Source organism: Alosa alosa, chromosome 16 (genome assembly GCF_017589495.1).
Source record: "Alosa alosa isolate M-15738 ecotype Scorff River chromosome 16, AALO_Geno_1.1, whole genome shotgun sequence".
Lineage (NCBI taxonomy): Eukaryota > Metazoa > Chordata > Actinopteri > Clupeiformes > Clupeidae > Alosa > Alosa alosa.
This window is the reverse complement of record NC_063204.1, coordinates 14,547,626-14,570,093: the sequence shown is the minus strand read 5'-3', so window position 1 is coordinate 14,570,093 and position 22,468 is coordinate 14,547,626. Positions and strand designations below refer to the sequence as shown.

The following is a 22,468-nucleotide window of genomic DNA, read 5'->3' as shown; positions in this document are numbered from 1 at the left end:
TCCTCTCCCTCAATCTCTCTCTCTCTCTTCCTCCCCTCTGTCTGTCTATCAGTGCATCTGTGTGTGTGTGTGTGTGTGTGTGTGTGTGTGTGTGTGTGTGTCTGTGTTAAGGACCAAATAAAAGCATGTGCAAGTGTGTCTGTCTGTTTATGTACGTGTGTGTGTGTGTGTGTGTGTGTGTGTCTGTGTGTCTGTGTGTCTGTGTTAAGGACCAAATAAAAGCATGTGCAAGTGTGTGTGTCTGTCTGTGTGTGTGTGTGTGTGTGTGTGTGTGTGTGTGTGTGTGTGTGTGTGTGTGTGTGTGTGTGTGTGTATGCGTGCATGCTGGGTTGAGTGATCCCTGTCCTCCTATGGGCAGGCCTACTGTGTGTGCTGCCTTCTGGAAGCCTGCTGTTGCCAGAATGACTGATAGGTTGCCATGAGATATGATTGCTCACGGTTATTTATAGTTGTCTGATTGCTGCTCTCTGTCCTCTTTTCTCCCTGTGTGTGTGTGTGTGTGTGTGTGTGTGTGTGTGTGTGTGTGTGTGTGTGTGTGTGTGTGTTAATCTCTCCCTCTGGCCAGATCGCCAGTGTCGACCCGGTCAGTCATGTCCGTATGGTAGTGCCAAGCCCTCCGTCTGTCCACCAGGCAGCTACCAGCCAGAGCCTGCCAAGGCCAGCTGTAGACCATGCCCAGCAGGTGCCCACATTTCACCATGCACACACACACACACACACACACACACACACACACACACACACACACACGCCCAGCGGATGGCCACACTTCAGCATACAGATACACATGCATACGCACGCACACACACACACACACACACACACACACACACACACACACACACACACACATACACACATGCCCAGCAGGTGCCCACACTTTGCATCACACATGTTCAGAAATTAGCACCTAACTGGGGACTCAGTTTCAGGCCCCTCTCTTTGGATAGCAGCCCACTGGGTATGCTGGTTGCTGTGTGGGTTTCGCTCATGTGTGTGTGTGTGTGTGTGTGTGTGTGTGTGTGCAGGTTTCTTCTGTCCAGAGGGAGCTTATGAGCCCTGGCCCTGCCCAGTGGGGACTGTGGGGGTGTCGTTGGGCCTGCAGAGCCTGCAAGGCTGCTCTCCGTGCCCCCCCGGCCTCTTCTGCAACTCCAGTGCCCTCACCCACCCCTCTGGACCCTGCCGGCCAGGTCAGACCCCCAGCCAACCAGCCCCAACCACACCTAACTAGCCCCAACTAGCCCTAACCATCCATTTCATGCAGTGTATATTAACATCATGAAGAACTTCGATGTTTTAAGACTGTGGAAAGGTATATTTTTAGGATTTTTGAATTGACTGAACTTCCAAGTGACTCTTTTTCTATCCTCTCCTCTCCTTTCTTTTCTTCTCTTCCGTTCCCATCTCTTCTCTGCTCCTTCTTTTTCTTCTTCTTTAGGGTACTTCTGTAGCTCTGGAGCCACAGATCCTGCCCGATCTCGCAGTCGTTTGGGGATATTTGCCCCGCTGGTCACTTTTGCCCCCAGCACTGTAGTGCCCCCCTGCCCTGCCCTGTGGGAACATTCTTCTCAGATCGAGGGGCAGAGTCTCGCCTGCAGTGCTCTCCTTGTCCACCGGGGGCGTACTGCCTGTCCCCAGGCTCCCCCCAGCCCTCAGGTGAAACAACACCCATTACTAGAGTCTGTCTGAATAAATCAGAAAGAATCACCTTTCCAGGCAGGGATCAGTCACTTTCATGTCAAAAAAATAATTAAATAGACAACATTTTTACACGTAAAAGTGTAAAATCACCACAGAAAAGTAAAAGAAATGGACAGAGCCACCTCATAGTCTTAGATAGAGTCTAGTGAAGTCAATTTGAACCCCTTTTGTGGGTGAAACCTTATTGTAGCCTACTACACATCCTCAGTGTCAATGGCGCGCTAAGAAAATTGATAACGTGCAGAGTGATCCGAGTTCAAGTGTAGCTTTTGGCAATGGTGGAATGTAACGAAATACAAATGCTACTGCTACTTCGTTACTGTAAAGTAAATTTACCACGTATTTGTACTTTACTTAAGTAGAATTTATAGTGCATACTTTTGACTTTTACTTCGTTACATTTTACAGCAATTATCTGTACTTTTACTCCGCTACATTTCTACAACACCATCGTTTCTTTTTATGATACATTTTATGATCAGTTTTTTTTTCTCTCTGACAAACATGTTTGTTTTACCAGGGGCGGGGTTGCTACCAAAGATTCTGGAGCGCTACATGCCCAGCTTCTAAATCTTTGAAACATAAGCTTCTAGTCTAGACCAGGCAAAGCGTGAGCTTTGCATTCGGTAGGCTATATTCACCAGACCCATGGCTACACTGGACATGCAACTGTGTTCTGTGCCTTTCTCTGTCTGTTATCTGCAGCGTTAGGGCCTCGATCCTCTCCGATGAGATTGCTATCCGTCGGCTATGCCCATGCTTCTGTCACACGTCTGATCATTTGCGGCACAAATGAATGGTAGACTATTATAGAACCGCTGGCCGAAAAAAACGTAACATTTTCCAGATTAGGAAATATTTCTTGTGTGACCAAATAAAGAGGCATAGCCTACAATTGAACGTAATTGAATGACACAATTGAATGAAACTATCTAGTCGAGTAACCTAAAACTAGCTTAATTAAAAAGCCACAGCCCATAGGCCTACTGATTTTTCTTTTAGAATATAGATATTAAGAGAATAAATCATTATGCAAATACTTTTACTTTTAATACTTAAAGTACATTTAAAAGCTTAAGTAGGGTTGTCATTGTGGTACTTTTACTTTTACTAAAGTAAATATTTCTCTGTGTATTTGTACTTTTACTTAAGTACTGAGTTTCAGTACTTCCTCCACCACTGGCTTTTGGTAGGTGTTTTGTTCGGACGTAGTGCCAACCCAACAAAACATCACTTAAAGGTGCTCTAAGCGATGTCACACTTTTTTTAGGCTAAAACATTTTTTGTCACATACAGCAAACATCTCCTCGCTATCCGCTAGCTGTCTGTCCCCTGAACACAATGTAAAACAACGTGGTCTTTGTAGACAGCCTAGGCTCCCCTAACGGCAACAAAAACATACTGGTGCAACTTGCACCACGAAACATAACAAACAGTGTTCCAGCCAAAAATCGTCGAAATGCGTGTTTAGGAGAGTTTCAATTGCATGGGAGGGAGGGAGAGGGAGTAGCAAGGCTTTCCTGAATAGCTTACTGGTGGACTTTCCCTTAGACTGCCTTCGAATTTCTCATCTAGAGACTACGGTTACTTCTCTCATATGCGTCAGAAAGTCGCATGTTCATGACATCATTTTAGCATCGATTTCGAAAAAAAGTTTATTACAGAGCCGTAAAGTGAGATACGAGGTTATGACGGCAGTCACACAATGTTGTAATTTCCTGGAAATAGAAATGGTTGATATAAAGGCTTAAAATGCTTATTCGCTGTTAAGTGATGTCAAAATGAATGGGGATCAATGGAATGCTAACTCCAGGTCAAGCCTTATTAGCCTCAGAGCCTCCCATAGGGGGTACATCAGAGATGAGCTGGCTAGCTGTCAGTGCTGCTTCAGACAGCGTGCCTAACTTCCTGTTTCCTGTTGCAGGTCCCTGTTCCCCTGGTTACTACTGCACTGGTGCGTCAAACTCACCTGAGCCCCAAGCCAGCGCCTCACAGCTGCTCTGTTTCTGTCACCTCCTCCCACCGCACAGCCAATCAGAGTACAGCATCTGTTGCTCCGGCCACAACACAACATACCCCCACCATACTCCAGGTACCCCCTCATTTGGGGCCTTCCTTGAGGCTAAACCAATTCTCACAGCTATAACTAATGAAGCTAATGTATCTAACATTAGACACACACACACACACACACACACACACACACACACACACACACACACACACACACAACACACAACACACACACACTCACACAGCCCTGTAACATGCTCCAGTATATGCAGTGTAGTGATGGTGATGATTTACTTCCTGTGATGAAGGCCGTGGGGAGAGCTGGGCTCCAGTGGGTGGCAGACATGTGGTTTTCATGGAGGATGCTCCAGAATCACCCCTTCGGTATGCAGAGGACGGCTGTGCTAACTTCAGAGGCGCTACATGTCCCAAAGGTAAGCATTCATATTCTTGTTGAATGGTGCAGCATTCGAATGAAGTGTATCGCTCATATTGTCATATTTTTATAGAATGGTACATTGAGTATGTGTGTATAGTTTATATTCTAATGTAGAGTGGTACCCCAAACTATTTTGCCCCAGGGTTCTACTGCCCCGCAGGCTCCTCTCTGCCCCTGCCCTGTGATGCGGGCTTGTACTGCAGCACCACTGGGCTGCAGATTCCCTCGGGTCCCTGTGAGGCTGGATTCTACTGCCCCGGGGGCGCCTCTGATCCTGCCCCCACCCCCTGCCCGCCAGGTCACTACTGCCCCGCTGGCACCCCTCACCCCCAGCCCTGCCCCCCTGGCACCACCAAGGGTGAGAGCACCAATATTCCCTTCAGTTTTACAAGTGGAATTTACTGGTACATCAATTCATTTCTCATCAGTTATCCATAATGTGTTTGGGATTTTGATTATTTTTGATTATATTTTGACTATTTTCTACCTTACAATTGCTCAACTATCAGACCCTGCTTTTACAGTAGACATGCTGTTTATAAAGTGATGTTTGCTTATGAAGTAAAGTTTGTTTATAAAGTGAAGTGCATGTATGTAGTGAAATGGGTTTATAAAGTGATGTTTGTTTATAAAGTGATGTTTGTTTATAAAGTGAAGTGTAGTTATGTTGTGAAATGGGTTTATAAAGGGATGTTTACTCTGGTCTGGTCCGTGTTTCTGCTCTGTAGGTTCTACTGGCGGTGCGTCTGAGGAGGACTGCTTCTCCTGCCCCCCGGGGTATTTCTGTGGCAGCGCTGGCCTGGCAGCGCCCACTGGTGTGTGTTCTGGGGGTATTTCTGTCCCGGGGGGCAAAGCACACCCACCCCACCACAGCACGTGTGCAGAAAAGGGCACTTGTGTGGGGAGGTGGGTTGGACATGGGTCCTTTCTTTAGAAGACAGTTTTGAAACATCCTTGCTTCCACTTTTGTTGGCTAAGGTGCCATTTGAACGGCAAAATATTATGTTATCAATAGTTCTGTTATACTTCTGCCTACTTGCTTACTCTCATCCAACAGCAGACATTCTCTGAATTTTACAATGCAATTGATTTTTGATTCATAAAATGTGAAGGGACTATTCACACACACACACACACACACACACACACTCTCAAATCTGAGTTTCACGTTGCAAAAAGTGAAATTCAACTACTCTGCATCAGGCTGTTCTCTAATCTCTGTTGATTCTACAAATCTGAGTTTCACATTCTGAAAAGTGAAATCCAATTACTCTGCATCAGGCTGTGAGTGTGATCTCTGTTGACCCCCACCCCCCCACACACACACACACTGGAAACTGGAACACGAGAGCTACCTGAGGGAGCTGACAAATTTTAATTGGAGAAATCTATGTGTGTGTGTCTGTGTGTGTGTGCATGATGGGGTCAACAGAGGTCACACTCACAGCCTGATGCAGAGTAATTGGATTTCACTTTTCAGAATGTGAAACTCAGATTTGTAGAATTACGCAAAAAGCAAGTTCAATCATGCAAGATGAGGTCTATGTGATCTAAAGTGGAGACTGGCCTCATATGATTACTGGTACTTTATGGTACTCTAATGGTTCCTTTATGGTACTCTAATGGTTCCTTAATGGTACTCTAATGGTTCTTGTACAGCAGCACATCCATCTGTGTTTTATTTTCTCTTTCAGGGAAGCATCAGAGAGACGCCGTGTTCCGCTGGCCGCTACCAGCCGGTGGAGGGACAGTCAGAGTGTGTGCTCTGCCCTGCGGGCTATTACTGTCCACACATAGGTCAGACACACACACTCTCTCACACACACACACACACACACACACACACACACACACACACACACACACACACATACACATGGGTCATTGACAAATAAGGCTTTTAAAAATGTGTTTAAAAATGGACAGAATGCTTTTTATTGAAGTTGTAAGACTGTTTAAACAAGCTTACAACAAGCTGCGGAATATTTACCGGGATTTTAATACATTTTTAGACTGTATTTGCAATTTCACCACCCAAAAAATGTCAGGTGGCGCAAAAGTTTCTAAATCCACACTTGTTTTTTTTTGTAAGTATACCTCAGAGTGTCTACAGTGTTTAACATATTACTATTTTGTAGATGACCTTGATATTAAAAGTAACTTATGAATACTTTATTGTAGATGGTGGGTGTTTTGGTTTCCCAACATCAAACTTTATGTGTGAATAAATACTTTTTTTTCCAAATGAAAAAAGTATATTGTTTGACAGAATAATTAGGTACAGTACACATTTTTCAACCATTTCTTCACTTACATGTAAATCTACTATTTCTTGGTTTAAATTAATATTTTACCTGGTTGCACCACCTGACGATGCGGTTGCGCCACCTTTTCTTGGACACCCATATAACCTTTTGACTTTGCTGGCAAGTTTATCCATTCCAATGCAATAAAGAGTTTTATATTAAAATAACTTTTTCTTAGTTTTGCGTCGGTTGCATCGGTTTTACCACCTGTCATGTAAACTGTACTGTTTACTCTTTTCCCTCTTCAATTCAAAATAAAAGTTCTATGTAATATGTTCAAATTATACAGGTTTTATAGCATAAATTGATGCTTGTTATGAATCTTTTGAATTAGTTTAAACCAAAGTAATGGACTCAGACATGTCATTGACCCACACACACACACAGACACACACAGATACAGACACAGACACACACAGACACACACACACTCACACTCGGATGAGTCACCAACACACACACACACACACACACACACACACACACACACACACACTAACACACACACACACACACACACACACACACACATACACTTGGATGAGTCACAGAGAGACTCAGACACACACACTAACACACACTCAGATACACACACACACTCTCGCACTTGGATTAGTCACTGCCTAGATTCCTTTCCCTGACTCCAGTACTTATTACAGTACTGATCCACTGCTGTAGGTTCTGCCCAGCCTGACCCGTGTGCAGCAGGATTCTATTGCCCCACTGGGGCGGTCACGCCCAGCCCATGCCCTCCCGGTAGCTATGGGAACCACTCAGGCTTGACTGATGTATTGGATTGCACTCCGTGTGACCAGGGGATGTTTTGCAGAGGCGGAGGTACACACACACACACACACACACACACACACACACACACACACACACACACACACACACACACACACACACACACACACACACACACACACACACACACACACACACACACACACACACACACAAAAAATGTCTGGGGGCAGCCAAGTGGCCTACTTGTTTGTGCTTCAGACTTGTAACCGGAGGGTTGCTGGTTCGAACCCTGACCAGTAGGCACGGCTGAAGTGCCCTTGAGCAAGGCACCTAACCCCTCACTGCTCCCCGAGCGCCGCTGTTGTTGCAGGCAGCTCACTGCGCCGGGATTGGTGTGTACTTCACCTCACTGTGTGCTCACTGTGTGCTGAGCATGTTTCACTAATTTACGGATTGGGATAAATGCAAAGACCAAATTTCCCTCACGGGATCAAAAGAGTATATAGAGTATATATACTTATTACTTATACATTGGGGTGGGTGGGTCCTGAGTAAATATTGGATGTTGCCCCACAGGAAATGCCTCCCCTTCTGGCCCCTGTGACCCCGGCTTCCTGTGCATCAGCGGTGCTGCCACTCCTGCCCCGACGGACAGGGTCACAGGTGTCATCTGCCCCCTAGGATTCTACTGCCCAACGCAGAGTTACTCCGCTGTACCATGTCCAAAAGGCACCTTCAGGTAAAATCAACTCACAGACATTAAAAACCAGACTATACAGCTATCTTGAACTCTCAACTCTGCCACTCAACACAACTCGACACAATGAAATGCCCTCCAGCAGATCCTGACTCAGGCAACTCAGCTGGCTCCCATCAAGGCCTCTCTAGATGTGTCCGAAAGGGAGGGAAAACTGAGGCTGTCCCACGTGTCTTGTTGTTGATGAGTTGATGTGAGGTGGGAGACCCACTCCTAGAATAAGGAACTGACCCTCAGAATAAACCCTTACTGTGTTTGCAGTGAGAGAACCGGACTCAGCGAGCAGTCTGAGTGCCAGCGATGTTCTCCAGGGTTCTACTGCGCAGAACCGGGGCTGACGGCTGTGAGCGGACCCTGCCTCTCAGGTGACATGGAAACATACAGTAAACTGATGCAGACTGTGGTGTGATGGCATTTAAAAAAAGTGTGGAGCTGATTCTACCTGTGTCTTTGAGATGTGTCTGCTAATGAGAAGAACTGATTCTGGCTGTGTCTGAGATACGTGTCTGCTAACATGTAGAAATGATTCTATCTGTATCTTTGAGATATGTGTCTGCTAACATGTAGAAATGATTCTATCTGTATCTTTGAGATATGTGTCTGCTAACATGTAGAAATGATTCTATCTGTATCTTTGAGATATGTGTCTGCTAACATGTAGAACTGAGTCCATCTGCGTGCGTGTGTGTCTCTCCCACTGTCCCCTGTTCTCGCGGTTATGCTATTCAAAGGGAGTTTGTTTGGGAGTGTGAGATGGTGAGAAGGGAAGTTTCATATTCTCACAGTGTGCTAATGATGACAACTGACTCTCACTGTGTTTGTGTGTGTGTGTGTGTGTGTGTGTGTGTGTGTGTGTGTGTGTGTGTGTGTGTGTGTGTGTGTGTGTGTGTGTGTGTGTGTGTGTGTGTGTGTGTGTGTGCAGGCTTCTTCTGTCTGGAGGGCTCTCCAGACATGGCCCCTGTGGCAGAGGGATACGGGGGCCGGTGCCCATCTGGGCACTACTGTGAGAATGGCACCATTGTGCCCAGCGCCTGCCCAGCTGGCACACACAGAGACCAGCAGGGCGGGAGGAGGAGAGAGGACTGTGCGTTCTGCCCTGCAGGTAATCACCCAGACGAGTACAGGTCACAGAGCTCAGACAAACACACGTACACACACACAAACACACACACATATACACACACACACACAGTTACATACCCACAAACAGACACTTACATACACATAAACACATAAACACACACACACACACACACACACACACACACACACACACACACACACACATCTGAGTGAGGTCATGTTGCACTGTGGCAAATGGGAACAGCAGGGTCAGGTTGCTCATAATTATATATAATAGACTGTGGCCTGCTGTTTATCGCTGGCTCAGAGAGAGCGAAACCTCAGGGCTAGTTATGCAGCTGCCCCCACGGAACTCATCCCACTCACACACACACACACACACACACACACACACACACACACACACACACACACACACACACACACACACACACACACACACACACACACACACACACACACACACACACACACACACACACACACACACACACACACACACACACACACACACACACACACTCTCACACACACACACACACACACACTGTTGTTTACCAGTCTGGAGTGATGACTTAGTTTTTAAGCGTGTGCTGGTGCTGAGTATTGTTGACATTTCAACATTTTGACATGTCAACAACATGGTTGTTTATGAGTGACTGTGCTCCTGACAATAGGCTGGTTCCAGGACCAGATGGGGCAGACGGAATGTAAACCCTGTCCTGCAAGATTCTACTGCCCCCCCACTCTTCAGGAGGCGGGTGGGGTGATTACCCCTCTGCCCTGCCCACGGGGGTATTTCTGCCCTGGTGATGCCCCTCAGGACAGCCCCGTGCCCTGCCCCAGGGGCACATTCAGCAGCTCAGAGGGCCTTAGCAGGGCAGGTAAGACCAGAGGTTAAGGTCAACAGTGTACTTACCAACTGAGTACCACTTATCAGTCACCTGTTACACAAAACAGCACTCACTGATGGACCTTTTCTTATTGTACTCTACCTTTTTAAATTGTTTTAAATTGTTCTAGAATTGTTGAGAGAATTGTTTTAAAAGCTTTAAACTGTTTACTATGTTGCAAGTCGCTTTGGCTAAAAATGCGTCAGCCAAATGTAGCCTAATGTAATATAATGTACACAAGAGGAGGCAGTTAGGAGAAGAGCGGTTAGCCACCTTTAAGCTGATACACACCTAGGACTGCTGTTCTGCATATGGGTTAAGCCAGTCCTATACTAAAAGAAAACTTTAATGAATATCTGCATTGATTAAGCCTAGTCCTAGACTGAAAGGAAACTAGCTTTTAGACAAGGACTTGGTTCAATCTATTTAGAGGAAACTGGCTGTAGATGGTAAAAACTCACATCAGATGCTTTGATGGGCTATATTTAGAAAAGTCATACAGTAAATGACCTCAACTGGCTTTAGGAAGCAATGTGGTTTATGCACGGAAGGCTCTTTAACCAGCTTATATATCTGGAAATAATATGAGCTGGCTAAAGAACTTCCGTGTATAAACTGAAATGATCTGGATATAATCTGACCTGCAGGCCTGAGTAACTATTCTCCAGTATGGAAAGTCCTCCCACTAATGTCATTAAGCTTCATTTATCAATCAATGTGTCCTCCTCTGGTGGATGAAATACCCCCCTCCTCTAATTGCCCCTCTCTGCAGAAGAGTGCTCAGTTTGCCCTGTGGGGCATTTCTGCGGCTCAGACGGCCTCACCCGCCCCTCAGGCCGCTGTGCTCCAGGCTTCCTGTGCCACGCCCGGGCAGTGGTACCCAACCCCACGGACAACAGCACCGGCTCCCTTTGCCCCCCAGGGGCCTTCTGCCAGGAGGGGGTCCTAGCAGGTAACCACCGCCCCCACCCCACCCCATTAAAAACACATTCAGGCTCACTCATTAATCATTTACTGGTGGTGCTAATCAGAAGCCGTCTGCTGAGAGTGAGAAGAGGCTCTGGCTGCGGCTGGGCTATTTGTGGCCTCCTCTCCTGTTGAGGCGGCCCAGCTGTCTGTCCTTAATAATCCATAAGAGCAAAGCGTTCTCACTGCAGCCCCATTGCAGCCAATCGTTCACACACACTCTGACAACACTCACTGGGGCAGCCGGGAGAGACAGAGGATGTTCCTGTATTGATCCATGACTGATCCATGTTACAGGAGAGTTCAGTGTGTTAGCTGCTGAGAGCTGAGAACTACTAAGAGTTCAACGGCAGGAGTCTGCTAGCTGATGACTCATATTAGAATGTCTTTGCTACTGTGAAAAAAACAGGCTGTTCTTCAACCTAGGGTTTTCCAACTTATAACTGTTCTTTTCTGATTTCTAATTATTTCTTATTTTTAACATGTGTTCTGCTCATATATGTACTGTAAACATTGAATCCTACTAGAATGTTCTGATGTTCCCACTTTGATATGTGCCAGGAGAGTGTTCTCCAGGATTCTACTGCAGTGGGGGTTCCACCAGCCAGGAGGCTGTTCTGTGCCCTGCAGGGTTCTATTGCCCCAGGGGGTCCCACACCCCCTTTGCCTGTGAGACCGGAACATTCTCCTCAGCACCGGGAAACAGTCACCGTGGCAACTGTACATCCTGTTTGGCAGGATTCTTCTGTCAGGGTGGGTGTTGTTGTCAACAATCAACAATAACATCATAATGACATCATAACTGTAAACCACCGTCTGTAACACATTCCCATGATGCCTCCCTGACCAGGAGAGGGGGTAGTGCAGCCTGAGATTTGCCCTGCTGGTCACTTCTGCCCCCCTGGTACCTCCTTGGCCCATCAGTTCCCTTGTCCTCCAGGAACACTGATGCCCCTCCCAGGGGCAACAAGCCTAGGGGACTGCCTGTTGTGCCCCACTGGTGAGATCTTTTCCAATCATGTTTATGAGTCATCACACACATCTAACATACAGCTAGCTCTAAGCAGCATACATCCTTATTTGCACAGCCTGGAGCTCAGCACATCTCTCCATTCCATTACGTAGAGCACTAAGGGAGTTGGCTCCTGCGTCAGATGAGAGTACAGCATGCTTGTTTGTTTTTGTTTGTTTGTTTGTTTGTTTGTTTGTTTGTTTGTTTGTTTGTAGGGATGTTCTGTGCCCTGCCGGGTCAATCGGAACCTACTGGGCCATGTCAGGAGGGGTTCCACTGTTCCCCCGGTTCCAGCAGCCCAAACGGAACTGGAGTCACCATGGTACTTCAGCCCTTTTCTCCGGTCAGGGACATGCCCTTTTTTTGTGGTCTGCCAGTTATCCAAAAAAATTAAAAATTGGACAGGACAAACCTGACCCTGATGTGCCATGGCTCGTCCTATAGAGCTTATGATATGCTAAATTACCTAGACGATCATGTATATTTCTCCCCAAAATATATTAAATGACATCATTGATGTTACAGTCTGATATAATTGTTGTAATTGTCGATGGTTGTGATGACCCATTCTGCAGCCATAGGAGCCATTTAATGACCTCAAATGATCACATTTCTCTCTGACATTTTCTTTATGGCTCCTCTCTGGTAAGAAAGCCAGTCTGCCTCTCCAGGGCCTCACTAATAAACTCTGTTTATTTTCTCATCCAAACCCCCACCTCAATACTGGTGTTTCCTGGCCGCAGGCAGAGTCGGAAAAACTTGTTATCTGCCCCGTTGGATTCTACTGCCCCGCTGCCACGCCTCAGCCCGTCCCCTGCCCACCGGGCACCTTCTCCAGCACCCCAGGGCTCACATGGGCACAGCAGTGTCAACCTTGCCCTGGAGGCCGGTGGTGTGGCAGTGCGGGCATGACCAGGCTCTCTGAAGCTGAGCCCTGCGAGGGCGGGTATGTGTGTGTGTGTGTGTGTGTGTGTGTGTGTGTGTGTGTGTGTGTGTGTGTGTGTGTGTGTGTGTGTGTGTGTGTGTGTGTGTGTTGTGTGTGTTGTGTGTGTGTGTGTGTGTGTGTGCAAGCAAGAGATCTCACACTCCCTTGAAGCACTTAGTATTTGGGCTTGGCCTTGGCAGTAGAGATTCCTGTGTGATTGCTGCATCTGTTAGTCTCAGGGTACCTGAGCTCAGGTAGATCTCACCATGTCCCTTGAAGCCCATATGTATTTGGGTGTTGGCCTTGTGCAGTAGAGATTCAGGTGTATATCACCATGTCCTGCCATACATTATGTCTGTGTGTACCTGTGCTGTGTGTGTGTGTGTGTGCTCATATCATCACCATGTCCTGCCAGAGTACATACATATCGTGTGTGTGTGTGTGTGTGTGTCCTGTGTGTGTGTGTGTGTGTGTGTGTGTGTGTGTGTGCTCAGGTAGCTTGGCCATATATTCACCATGTCCTGCCCAGAGTACATCACCATGTATGTGTGTGTGTGTGTGTGTGTGTGTGTGTGTGTGTGTGCTCAGGTAGCTTCATATATTCACCATGTCCTGCCAGAGTACATACATATGTGTGTGTGTGTGTGTGTGTGTGTGTGTGTGTGTGTGTGTCTCAGGTAGCTTCATATATTCACCATGTCCTGCCAGAGTACATACATATGTGTGTGTGTGTGTGTGTGTGTGTGTGTGTCTGTGTGTGTGTGTGTGTCTGTGCTCAGGTAGCTTCATATCGTCACCATCTCCTGCCAGAGTAAATAGCACATTAGTGTGTCTGCTCATTGGAGTCATAACTCATAAACCACATATTCTTGAAGGCCTCCACGGCAGCAGTTAACTATTTTTCTGGAAAATTAAAACGTTTGTGTCTCTCTTCCAGATACGTGTGTGTGGGTGGGAGCATGAGCCCTCGCCCTGATGATGGGATTACGGGATACCTGTGTCCTCCTGGGCACAGCTGTCCAGCGGGTTCGGCACAGGAGGTGCCCTGCGAGGCGGGCACGTACAGCTCCAGCCCGGGCACTGCCAACTGCAGCCTGTGCCCGGCTGGCACCGCGTGCTTGGCCAGGGGTATGCTGGAACCCGTCCTGTGCCCGCTGGGTGAGTTATGCCATCTCCTCTCTCTCTCTCACTCACTGTGGAGGCGAAAAGCCTCTTAGTCATGCCCACAGCCTCCAGATCACAGTTCAGGATTTAAACGTGGATTTGTGTCTAGTTTTGCCAGTGAGCCTCTCCACCCAAACAATCTGGCTCTATGGTGGCGCACATGTTTAATTACAGATTAAAGTCTTTATGAGGCTTTTCTATCCTGTATCTAATCTGTAATTAAAAGAGCTGTTGCCTTGATTGGCTTGAGAAAAGCTCCACCAAGCCAAGATTGAAAAACGTGTTGATTTCGTCCCTGAAGGGGCTGTGTTGACTCTCTCCCTGTAGTGTGTGTGTGTGTGTGTGTGTGTGTGTGTGTGTTACTGATGAGGCCTTGGCCTGCATATTACACCCCCTATTCGCCTTAATTATGTCGGACAACACCAGACTTATGAGCCTGTGTGTGCTGGACAAACACTGGTTGCTTGCTGAGCTGTTGACCTTCCACATCATTATTGCTGCCACTGTAGCTGGCTGGTGTGCACACACAGATGGTGTGTGTGTGTGTGTGTGTGTGTGTGTGTGTGTGTGTGTGTGTGTGTGTGTGTGTGTGTGTGTGTCTGCTCATATGAGTTCCTCTGTCTGATGCCTGGGTCTCTACCCCTGTGTGATACCCAGGTTATTTCTGCCCCATTGGCACGGCTCTGCCCCTGCCCTGCCCTGCGGGCACTCTGGGGCAAATGCCTGGTGCCCTGTCCCAGGCCAGCTGTTCCCCCTGCCCCACTGGACACTACTGCAGCTCCCCTGGATCCTCCCAACCTCAAGGTTAGTCTCCCTTCTCAAGGTCAGTTTCCTAGCCTCAAGGTCCATCTCCTAGTCTCAATGTCAGTCTCCCATCTTAAGGTCAGTCTTACATCTCAATATCAGTCTCCTGTATTAAGGTCAACTGGTTCAGAAAAGCCATTGTAAGCATCATTGGACTTGCCACCTCTGCTGTCATTTCATATAAATGAGGAATGTTACACATATCTTCTGACAGCTTTAATAATGGAACATAGCTTATATAACTTAACTCTGATCTATATCATATACACTAAATAACTAAAGTCATATACATAAATCACTGCTAATCATATAGATAACTACATGTGCATACATCATTCATATATATATATCACTCACATATATATCATTCACTGATCCATATCATATAAATATGCATTATGATTATGATTCCCTATTGTATAAATAACTAAATGTATATAAATCACTCACTGCTGATCCATATCTTATATCACTGAAGTAGCACAGCAGTCCTGTAAAGGCTGCTGGAACAGCAGATGTGTGGGTCGACCACACCGGTAGGCAGCAGCGCTATAAATTGTAGCCTGAACACGCAGTAGATTTCTCATCGCCAACAAGCCCATTAGAAATGCAGGGTAAACCTGTCTTGTTTACAAAGGCCATGCGCAATAATTTATGTTGTACCACCGCAGGCCATGCAGCTGGCTCTGCTCATCATTCCCCTCTATTTCACAGCATATCAATAATTCAGGCCCCACACAATCTCTGTCTTCTTCTCTGGCTTACCGGGAATTGGATTTCTGTCCCATTAAACTGCTAGCCATCAAAACGTTGACTGGAAACAAAGCTCTCCTTTGCAGTGATTTACTGTACCTCACAAACATAAAGATGTCAGGATGAATACAGTGCCTGTGAACATCTTATGTCTCTAACATGTTTACAAAGTGCTTATTAAGGGCTTCTGCCCCCTGCAGGCCAGTGTCAGCAGGGCTCATGAACACCTCAGGGTTAGAGCATCTCATGTTTATAACATGTTTATAAAGTGTTATCGCATGCTTATTAAGGGATTCTCCCCCCTGCAGGCATGTGTGAGCAGGGCTTCTTCTGTCAGGGTGGAGCCAGCAGGCCAGCACCCCAGCCCTCGGCTGAGATGCCCCAGAACGGACCGTGCCCAGCGGGGCACTACTGCCCCCGTGGCACCCTCTCACCTGTGCCCTGCCCCGCTGGCTCCGTCCGCAACCTCGCCGGTCAGTGACCAGCACACATGTTTTACAGCAACAATACTTCCACCTTTAAAGATATGTTTTCACAGGGATTGTATGAGACGAACTGAGGAAGAGAGGCAAAGAGTGAGAGACAAAGACAAATTAGAGAGAAATGGTGGGGGGCAGAGATTTAGAGAAGGGACAGTTAGCACGGTATGAGAATATGCAGAGATATGCAATTCTGTTTTAAATGGTCCATTATAACTTGTGAAGACAAAGCATGGGTTGTTTCCATTGGGAATCTGACAGAGCATGGGATGTTTCCAATTGGGAACTGATTTTATTAGAGCAGTGTTTCTGTGTTGCCCTGGTGATGCCCCTGTGATCCCCCATGATACCCCTGTGTTGCCCTGCATCCTCAGGCGGTGTGTCTGTGGAGAGCTGCTTCTTCTGCCCCGGGGGGTATTACTGTGAGGGGGAGGGTCTGGACTCCCCCAGCGGAGCCTGTGATGCAGGGTTCTACTGCCCCTCCGACTCTGCCCCCACCACCCCCCACACCTTCATCTGCACCAAGGTCAGCTGTCCGCAGCTGGACTTCATCTCTCTCTTGACCTCTTCCTCTTCATCTCTCTTCCTCTCCATCTCTCTGTTTCTGCTCCTCTTCCAGTTCTACCTTCATTCATCCATCCATCATCTATCATTCTCTCAATTTCTGTCCTTCTAAACTATCATCCTTTTCACCCACCCTTTCTTCTCTGGCATGCCATTCATCCTTCCTTTGTTTCTCATCCATCCTCTTGTCATCCTCATCACTCTCTCCCCAGTCTCTCCTCTCCTCCTCTCTTATTTGTCGTTTCCACATCTGCCTCCTCCTGTGTCTGTCTGGCCTCTTCCATTGGGCTGTGCTGCATGCTCTACCCCATCCTGGGTTTCAGTTGTGAAGGTTAATGGTGCCTCATGACCCCACTACCAGTCTCTTTTTCTCTCCTTACCTACGGCCTCTCTGTTAATCACACCACTCATATGAAGTCCTCTCTCTCTCTCTCTCTCTCCTCTCTCTTCTCACTCTCTCTCTTTCTCTCTTTTACTCTCTCTCCAGGATCAATACACTTCCCTCTTTCTATATGTCTATTTATCCCTTTCTACCAGATTCTCTCCATCTCTCTCTCTCTCCAAGCCCTATATAACACATAATGCTTTATTGACTAAAGTCAGAACCTTTCAGAATCAGGGCCAAGCGCTCTCTCGTTCTCTCTTTTCTCTCTCTCTCTCTCTCTCTCTCTCTCTCTCTCCTCTCTCCCTCTTGTTCTCCCCTCCTCTCTGATTTCCCTCTATCTGTTGCCTCTTCCTGTAGGGTCACTTTTGTCCACGGGGCTCCCCGATGCCCCTGCCCTGTCCGACTGGTCAGTACCAGCCCAACATCGGCTCGGACTCCTGCATCCCCTGCCGCCCTGGCTTCTACTGCGAGGAGGCTGTGGTGGGGGACCCTCTACCCTGTCCGCCACACACATTCTGCCCTGCTGGTACACATACACACACGCGCACACACACAGACACACCCTCTGCCTCACCAGTACACACACAACTACGCTACACACACCCACACACACACACATACACACACATTTGAGTGGTTGAAGCACCTCCACACCCTCTGCCTGAGCGTGTGTCGCGTGTGTTACAGCCACCATGGTGCCCCAGCCGTGTCCCGACGGCACCTTCACACACCCACACCAGGGGGGTCTGAGGGACGAGAGGGAGTGTCTGCCCTGCCCTCCGGGGAAATACTGCAGGTACACACACACACACACACACACACACACACACACATACCAGGATGTTCTCACCTCCGTAATCTCTAAGTTTGCACACTGGATGTCCAGCCCAGGCATAGCTGCCTCAGCTGTGGCTACATCACATACAGACTGATGCAGGCAGTGCTAAACTGATATGGGACAAAATAGCATTTAATTTGTGTATTTTTTCCAGATTTGCTCCCTGAAAAGCCATTTGTTTGAGGTGAGCGCTGGTAGGAGAGCACTGATAAGAGAGCTGGAGGATAAGTGTAGTCATACATTTAGATCAGAGGATCAGCAGGCAGGAAGATGAGTAATAGCTACTAAAATCCTGCTGAATCTTAAACGGCCGTGGCTTGTATAAAAACAAACACATTCATCGCAGCATAGCAATGTGGGTGTGTGTGTGTGTGTGTGTGTGTGTGTGTCTGTGTGTGTGTGTGTGTGTGTGCGCGCTCCTGCTGCAGGGCAGGCCAGATTAAAGGTGTGTGTGCAGCGGGGTACGTGTGTGTGTCCAGCAGCTCGGACTTCTCTCCTCAGGGCCATGTCCTGGCCCATGCCAACAGGAGTGTGTGTAAGTGGGGCGTGCAGTGTGCCGGACCATGCCCAGCAGGTAACATACCTCCAGGCACACATACACACACACACACACACATACACACGCACACACACACGCACGCACAAACAATTACCGTATGTATAGTGTGTGTGTGTGTGTGTGGTGTCCAGCGAGGTGTGTGTGTTTGTTTGTTGTGTGTGTGTGTGTAGTGTATGTGTGTGTAGTGTCCAGTGAGGTGTGTGTGTGTGTGTGTGTGTGTGTGTGTGTGTGTGTGTAGTGCTAGCAGTGAGGTGTGTGTGTGTGTGTGTGTGCTGGCAGGTTTTTTCTGTGCGGAGGGCACTGAGCATGCCCAGCCCTGCCCAGCAAACACGGTTTGCAGCTCCCCTGGCGCCAGCAGCCTCAGCGACTGCCTGCCGTGCCCACCCGCACACTGGTGCAAAGAGGGTAAACAAACCAACAAGTAAACAACACAAACAAAGCTTAGCCCAGGGCGGGTTGAGTCACCTGTATGTGAGCAATGCATTCTGGGAAGTATTAAGCATCAGTCATATCAACTATACTAGTTAAAGGTTCAAATTGAACCCTCAGTTCACCTATGCCACCCTAACACTGCATAAAGCATGCTATGGTAGAGTATATGATATGATTATCTGACCTATAATAGATACAGTACTATATCTATGACATTTCATCCCAACATATCAGTAATTTGCTACTGCTCTTGAGTGAGGAACATTCCCTTAAGCAAAAGAACAGGGAGCCTTCTGACATCATGTTGACCTCTGACCTGTGTGACCTCCGTCAGGTGACCCGGTCCTGCACGACTGTCCCGAAGGGCACTACTGTGACGGCATTGCGGACTCTGAGTCTGGGAGCCGACCAGGTCCCAGGAAGTGTCCCGCCTTCACCTACAGAGACACCCCGGGGGCGGGAGGGAAAGGGGACTGCCACCCCTGCCCTCCCGGGACATTCTGCAACTCCACAGGTCAGCCACTAGGGGGCCGCAGGGGGGCAGGTTCACGTTTGCTCAAACATTCGGACTAGTGCAGTGCTTGCACTGCACTCACTTGGGCCCTTAGCCAAAGTCTGAGAGATATGTGAATACACACACACACACACACACACACACACTCATTAGTAGTCTTGAAGGTCAATGTTAAAAGACATAAGGATAACATACAGTAGACATGTGTTTTTGTGAAGTATGTCTAGAATGTGATATTACCCTGCTTCAAACATGAATTCATATCAAATTAGGAGGAGACAGCTTAGACAGTTTAGACGTCAGGCGTCACAAAAGTGATAGTACAGAGGTTTTTTGTAATGTTCAGATTGTGTGTAAAGTGCTCAGCTCAGCTGTGTAAAGTGAGAGTACTGATGTTTACACTGTGTGTAAAGTTGTGATATTTAGACTGTGTGTAAAGTCCTGAGCTCTGATGATTAGACAGTATAAAATGCTAACTAAGTGCTGAAGTTCTTGTCCGTTCCCAGGTCTTACTGATTACTTGGGGTCTCCCTGCCCTCCCGGGTTCTGGTGCAGCGGGTCCGGTCAGCCGGTTCTGTGTCCCGGGGGCACGTTCAGGACCCTGCCAGGAGCCGCTGATGCCAACCAATGTGCCCCCTGCATCCCTGGCACCTACTGCCCAGACCCCCGGGCCACCGGGATGCCCAACACAGCGGGAATCCCCTGCCGAGCATCCTACCAGTGCCCAGAAGGTGGGTTAGTACGGTGCAGTTCTGCACTGGGGTCCATTTCCCAAAAGCATAGCTGCTAACTATGATAGCAACTACCTTGGTAGTGTCACTGCCAAATGTGAGTCGGTAGATTTGAGTTGTGCATGCACAAACACTTAAGCTTCATATTGTCACATATCATGTTTTTTAATTTTGGAAAATTAAAAAGTAAGAGCATATTTGGTAGCTCTTACTAAAATACGACCGAATATCAACACCATATTTCTGTATTGTTTATGTGTGACTCAAATACTCACATTTGGCAGTGAGGCTACCACAGAAGATGCATTGTAGTTAACAACTATGCTTTTGGAAAACAGACCCCTGTACTGCAGCTCTCACCTCCAGTAGTTTACAGTGTTGACCACACTGCATGTGTTTGATGAAAGCCTAATTAAGCTGACCTGATGTAATGTGTTGACCACACTGCATGTGTTTGATGAAAGCCTAATTAAGCTGTGATTAATGTGTTGACCACACTGCATGTGTTTGATGAAAGCCTAATTAAGCTGACCTGATGTAATGTGTTGACCACACTGCATGTGTTTGATGAAAGCCTAATTAAGCTGACCTGATGTAATGTGTTGACCACACTGCATGTGTTTGATGAAAGCCTAATTAAGCTGACCTGATGTAATGTGTTGACCACACCATATGTGTTTGCCTCAGGCCTGCAGTGATGAAATGATGCATTTCTGTCCCTGTCAGGCTCAGCTCTGGAGACGCCGTGTGAAGCCGGCCACTACTGCGGACCCCAGACAGGGGAGCCGTCTCCGTGTCCCCCGGGATACGAGTGCCCTGAGGGCTCACACACATACAGCTCGCCACAGCAGTTGTAAGATCATATACACAAACACACACACACACACACACACAGTTTTATATAGTTAACATGGGCAAGCTGGCCCAGCAGTAGTGTTTTGTGAAGTTAAGAAGTGTAAACTGACAAAGCTGTGGTGTTCAACTCTGAAGGGTAGACATACAAAGGAAGTGTAAATAGCAGCTTTGTCAGTCTACAGAAAGCACATGCAGTGTCTTGCCGTATTACGTGGAATTCACTAGGCATTCACTAAGCAGCAACGTTTTGCATGAATTTATACAATAAATGATAATAAGATGTCAACAAACAGCAAAATACTGCAGGGCAGTAATTCTACTTGACTTGAAAAATGTTTGTGCAGCTTACAGTATGACAGATTTAGTAGTCTAGCAGGCACTGCGACATTGATGGCTTGATGAAACGAAACTGTTAGTACATCAGCTCCTGAGTTTTATAAAGTTTTATCATAAACAGCCGTGTTTCTGCTCTAGCCATTCTCTAAAACCAGCCCAGTTCTCGCATCATTATCTGTGTGTTTGTGTGTGTGTGTGTGTGTGTGTGTGTGTGAGAGTGAGAGTAAGTGTGAGTGTGTCATGTATTTTGCCAATGTTGATTTCTCTGTCTGCGTGTTTATTTACTTTTTTGTTTCCAGGTGCCCCTTCCCTTTCTTCTGCCCGGCGGTTAGCTCCTCCAGGCTGTCGTGCCCGGGTGGCTTCATGCCCGTGAACTCCACAGGCCTGCGGGGGTCTCTGGAGCGCTGCTGTGTGCCCTGTGAAGCGGGCACCCACCGCCCAGCGCTGTCCTCCATACTCCACTGCCAGCCCTGCCCACCTGGTTACCACTGCCCCGCAGGTAGGTGACTCGGAGGGTGTGGCGTCTGGGTCTCCTCTCTGGTGCTGTGTATCAGGGCCTTGGTCTCTCTGTGTATCAGGCCTGGATCTGTTCTTTGGCACTATGTTTCAGTGTTGAGTCCCCTGCTGCACCATTCCACTCTCTCACATTCACAGCTCTCAGATCAGTCATCTCCTTGGAAATAAGCACAAACAGCTAACTGATGCAAAATGAAGAGGGATGGTGTTTGTTCTCAGTTTCCAATCAGTTGTAATGGGCAAGGCTGCAGACTTTAAAGCCCTAATAAGCATTTAATGAGTTGCCACTTTAACTGAATTTGTTATGTGACTTTCTTAATGCCCAAGGGACACACTAAATGTCTCGCTGACTCATTTAATGCCCTGTTGACTCACTAAATGCCCCATATTGCCCTTCTTAGGAGCAGAGAGCCACAGTGGCCACCCCTGTCCAAGCGGATTATTTTGCCCCCCGGGTTCTGCCAGCCCTCTTCCCTGCCCACCTGGTTCCTATGGCAACCGCACCAACGCGGAAGCCATTGAGGACTGCCAGGCGTGCCCTCAGGGCACCTTTAACCACCTGGCCGGCCAGACAGCCTGCTTCCCCTGTGGCAGCTCAGCCACCTCCTCTCAAGGTGTGAACCAAAACCTCACCCACGCCACACACACCTGTGCCACACGAACCCGCGACACACACACCGTGCCACACACACC

General features: G+C 47.6%; 2 protein-coding genes across 2 annotated transcripts in view; both read left to right on the top strand.

Annotated features, from left to right (window-relative positions):
* Positions 1 to 12,804: 12,804 nt before the first annotated feature.
* Positions 12,805 to 18,085, top strand: LOC125310030 (vegetative cell wall protein gp1-like). The gene is made up of 8 exons (XM_048267210.1): positions 12,805 to 12,866; positions 13,783 to 14,003; positions 14,667 to 14,813; positions 15,875 to 16,039; positions 16,420 to 16,571; positions 17,352 to 17,520; positions 17,682 to 17,790; positions 17,987 to 18,085. The coding sequence occupies exons 2-7, from the start codon at positions 13,821 to 13,823 to the stop codon at positions 17,742 to 17,744; spliced, it is 879 nt and encodes a 292-aa protein (XP_048123167.1). The 5' UTR covers positions 12,805 to 12,866; positions 13,783 to 13,820; the 3' UTR covers positions 17,745 to 17,790; positions 17,987 to 18,085.
* A 612-nt stretch (positions 18,086 to 18,697) lies between these two features.
* Positions 18,698 to 22,468, top strand: part of si:ch211-286b4.4 — a 20,085-nt gene continuing 16,314 nt past the window's right edge. Inside the window, exons 1-6 of the mRNA XM_048267016.1 lie at positions 18,698 to 18,785; positions 19,158 to 19,337; positions 19,844 to 20,068; positions 20,795 to 20,921; positions 21,559 to 21,758; positions 22,177 to 22,389. Of these exons, the coding sequence (XP_048122973.1) occupies positions 18,698 to 18,785; positions 19,158 to 19,337; positions 19,844 to 20,068; positions 20,795 to 20,921; positions 21,559 to 21,758; positions 22,177 to 22,389 (1,033 nt within the window). The remainder of the gene's footprint in view (positions 18,786 to 19,157; positions 19,338 to 19,843; positions 20,069 to 20,794; positions 20,922 to 21,558; positions 21,759 to 22,176; positions 22,390 to 22,468) is intronic.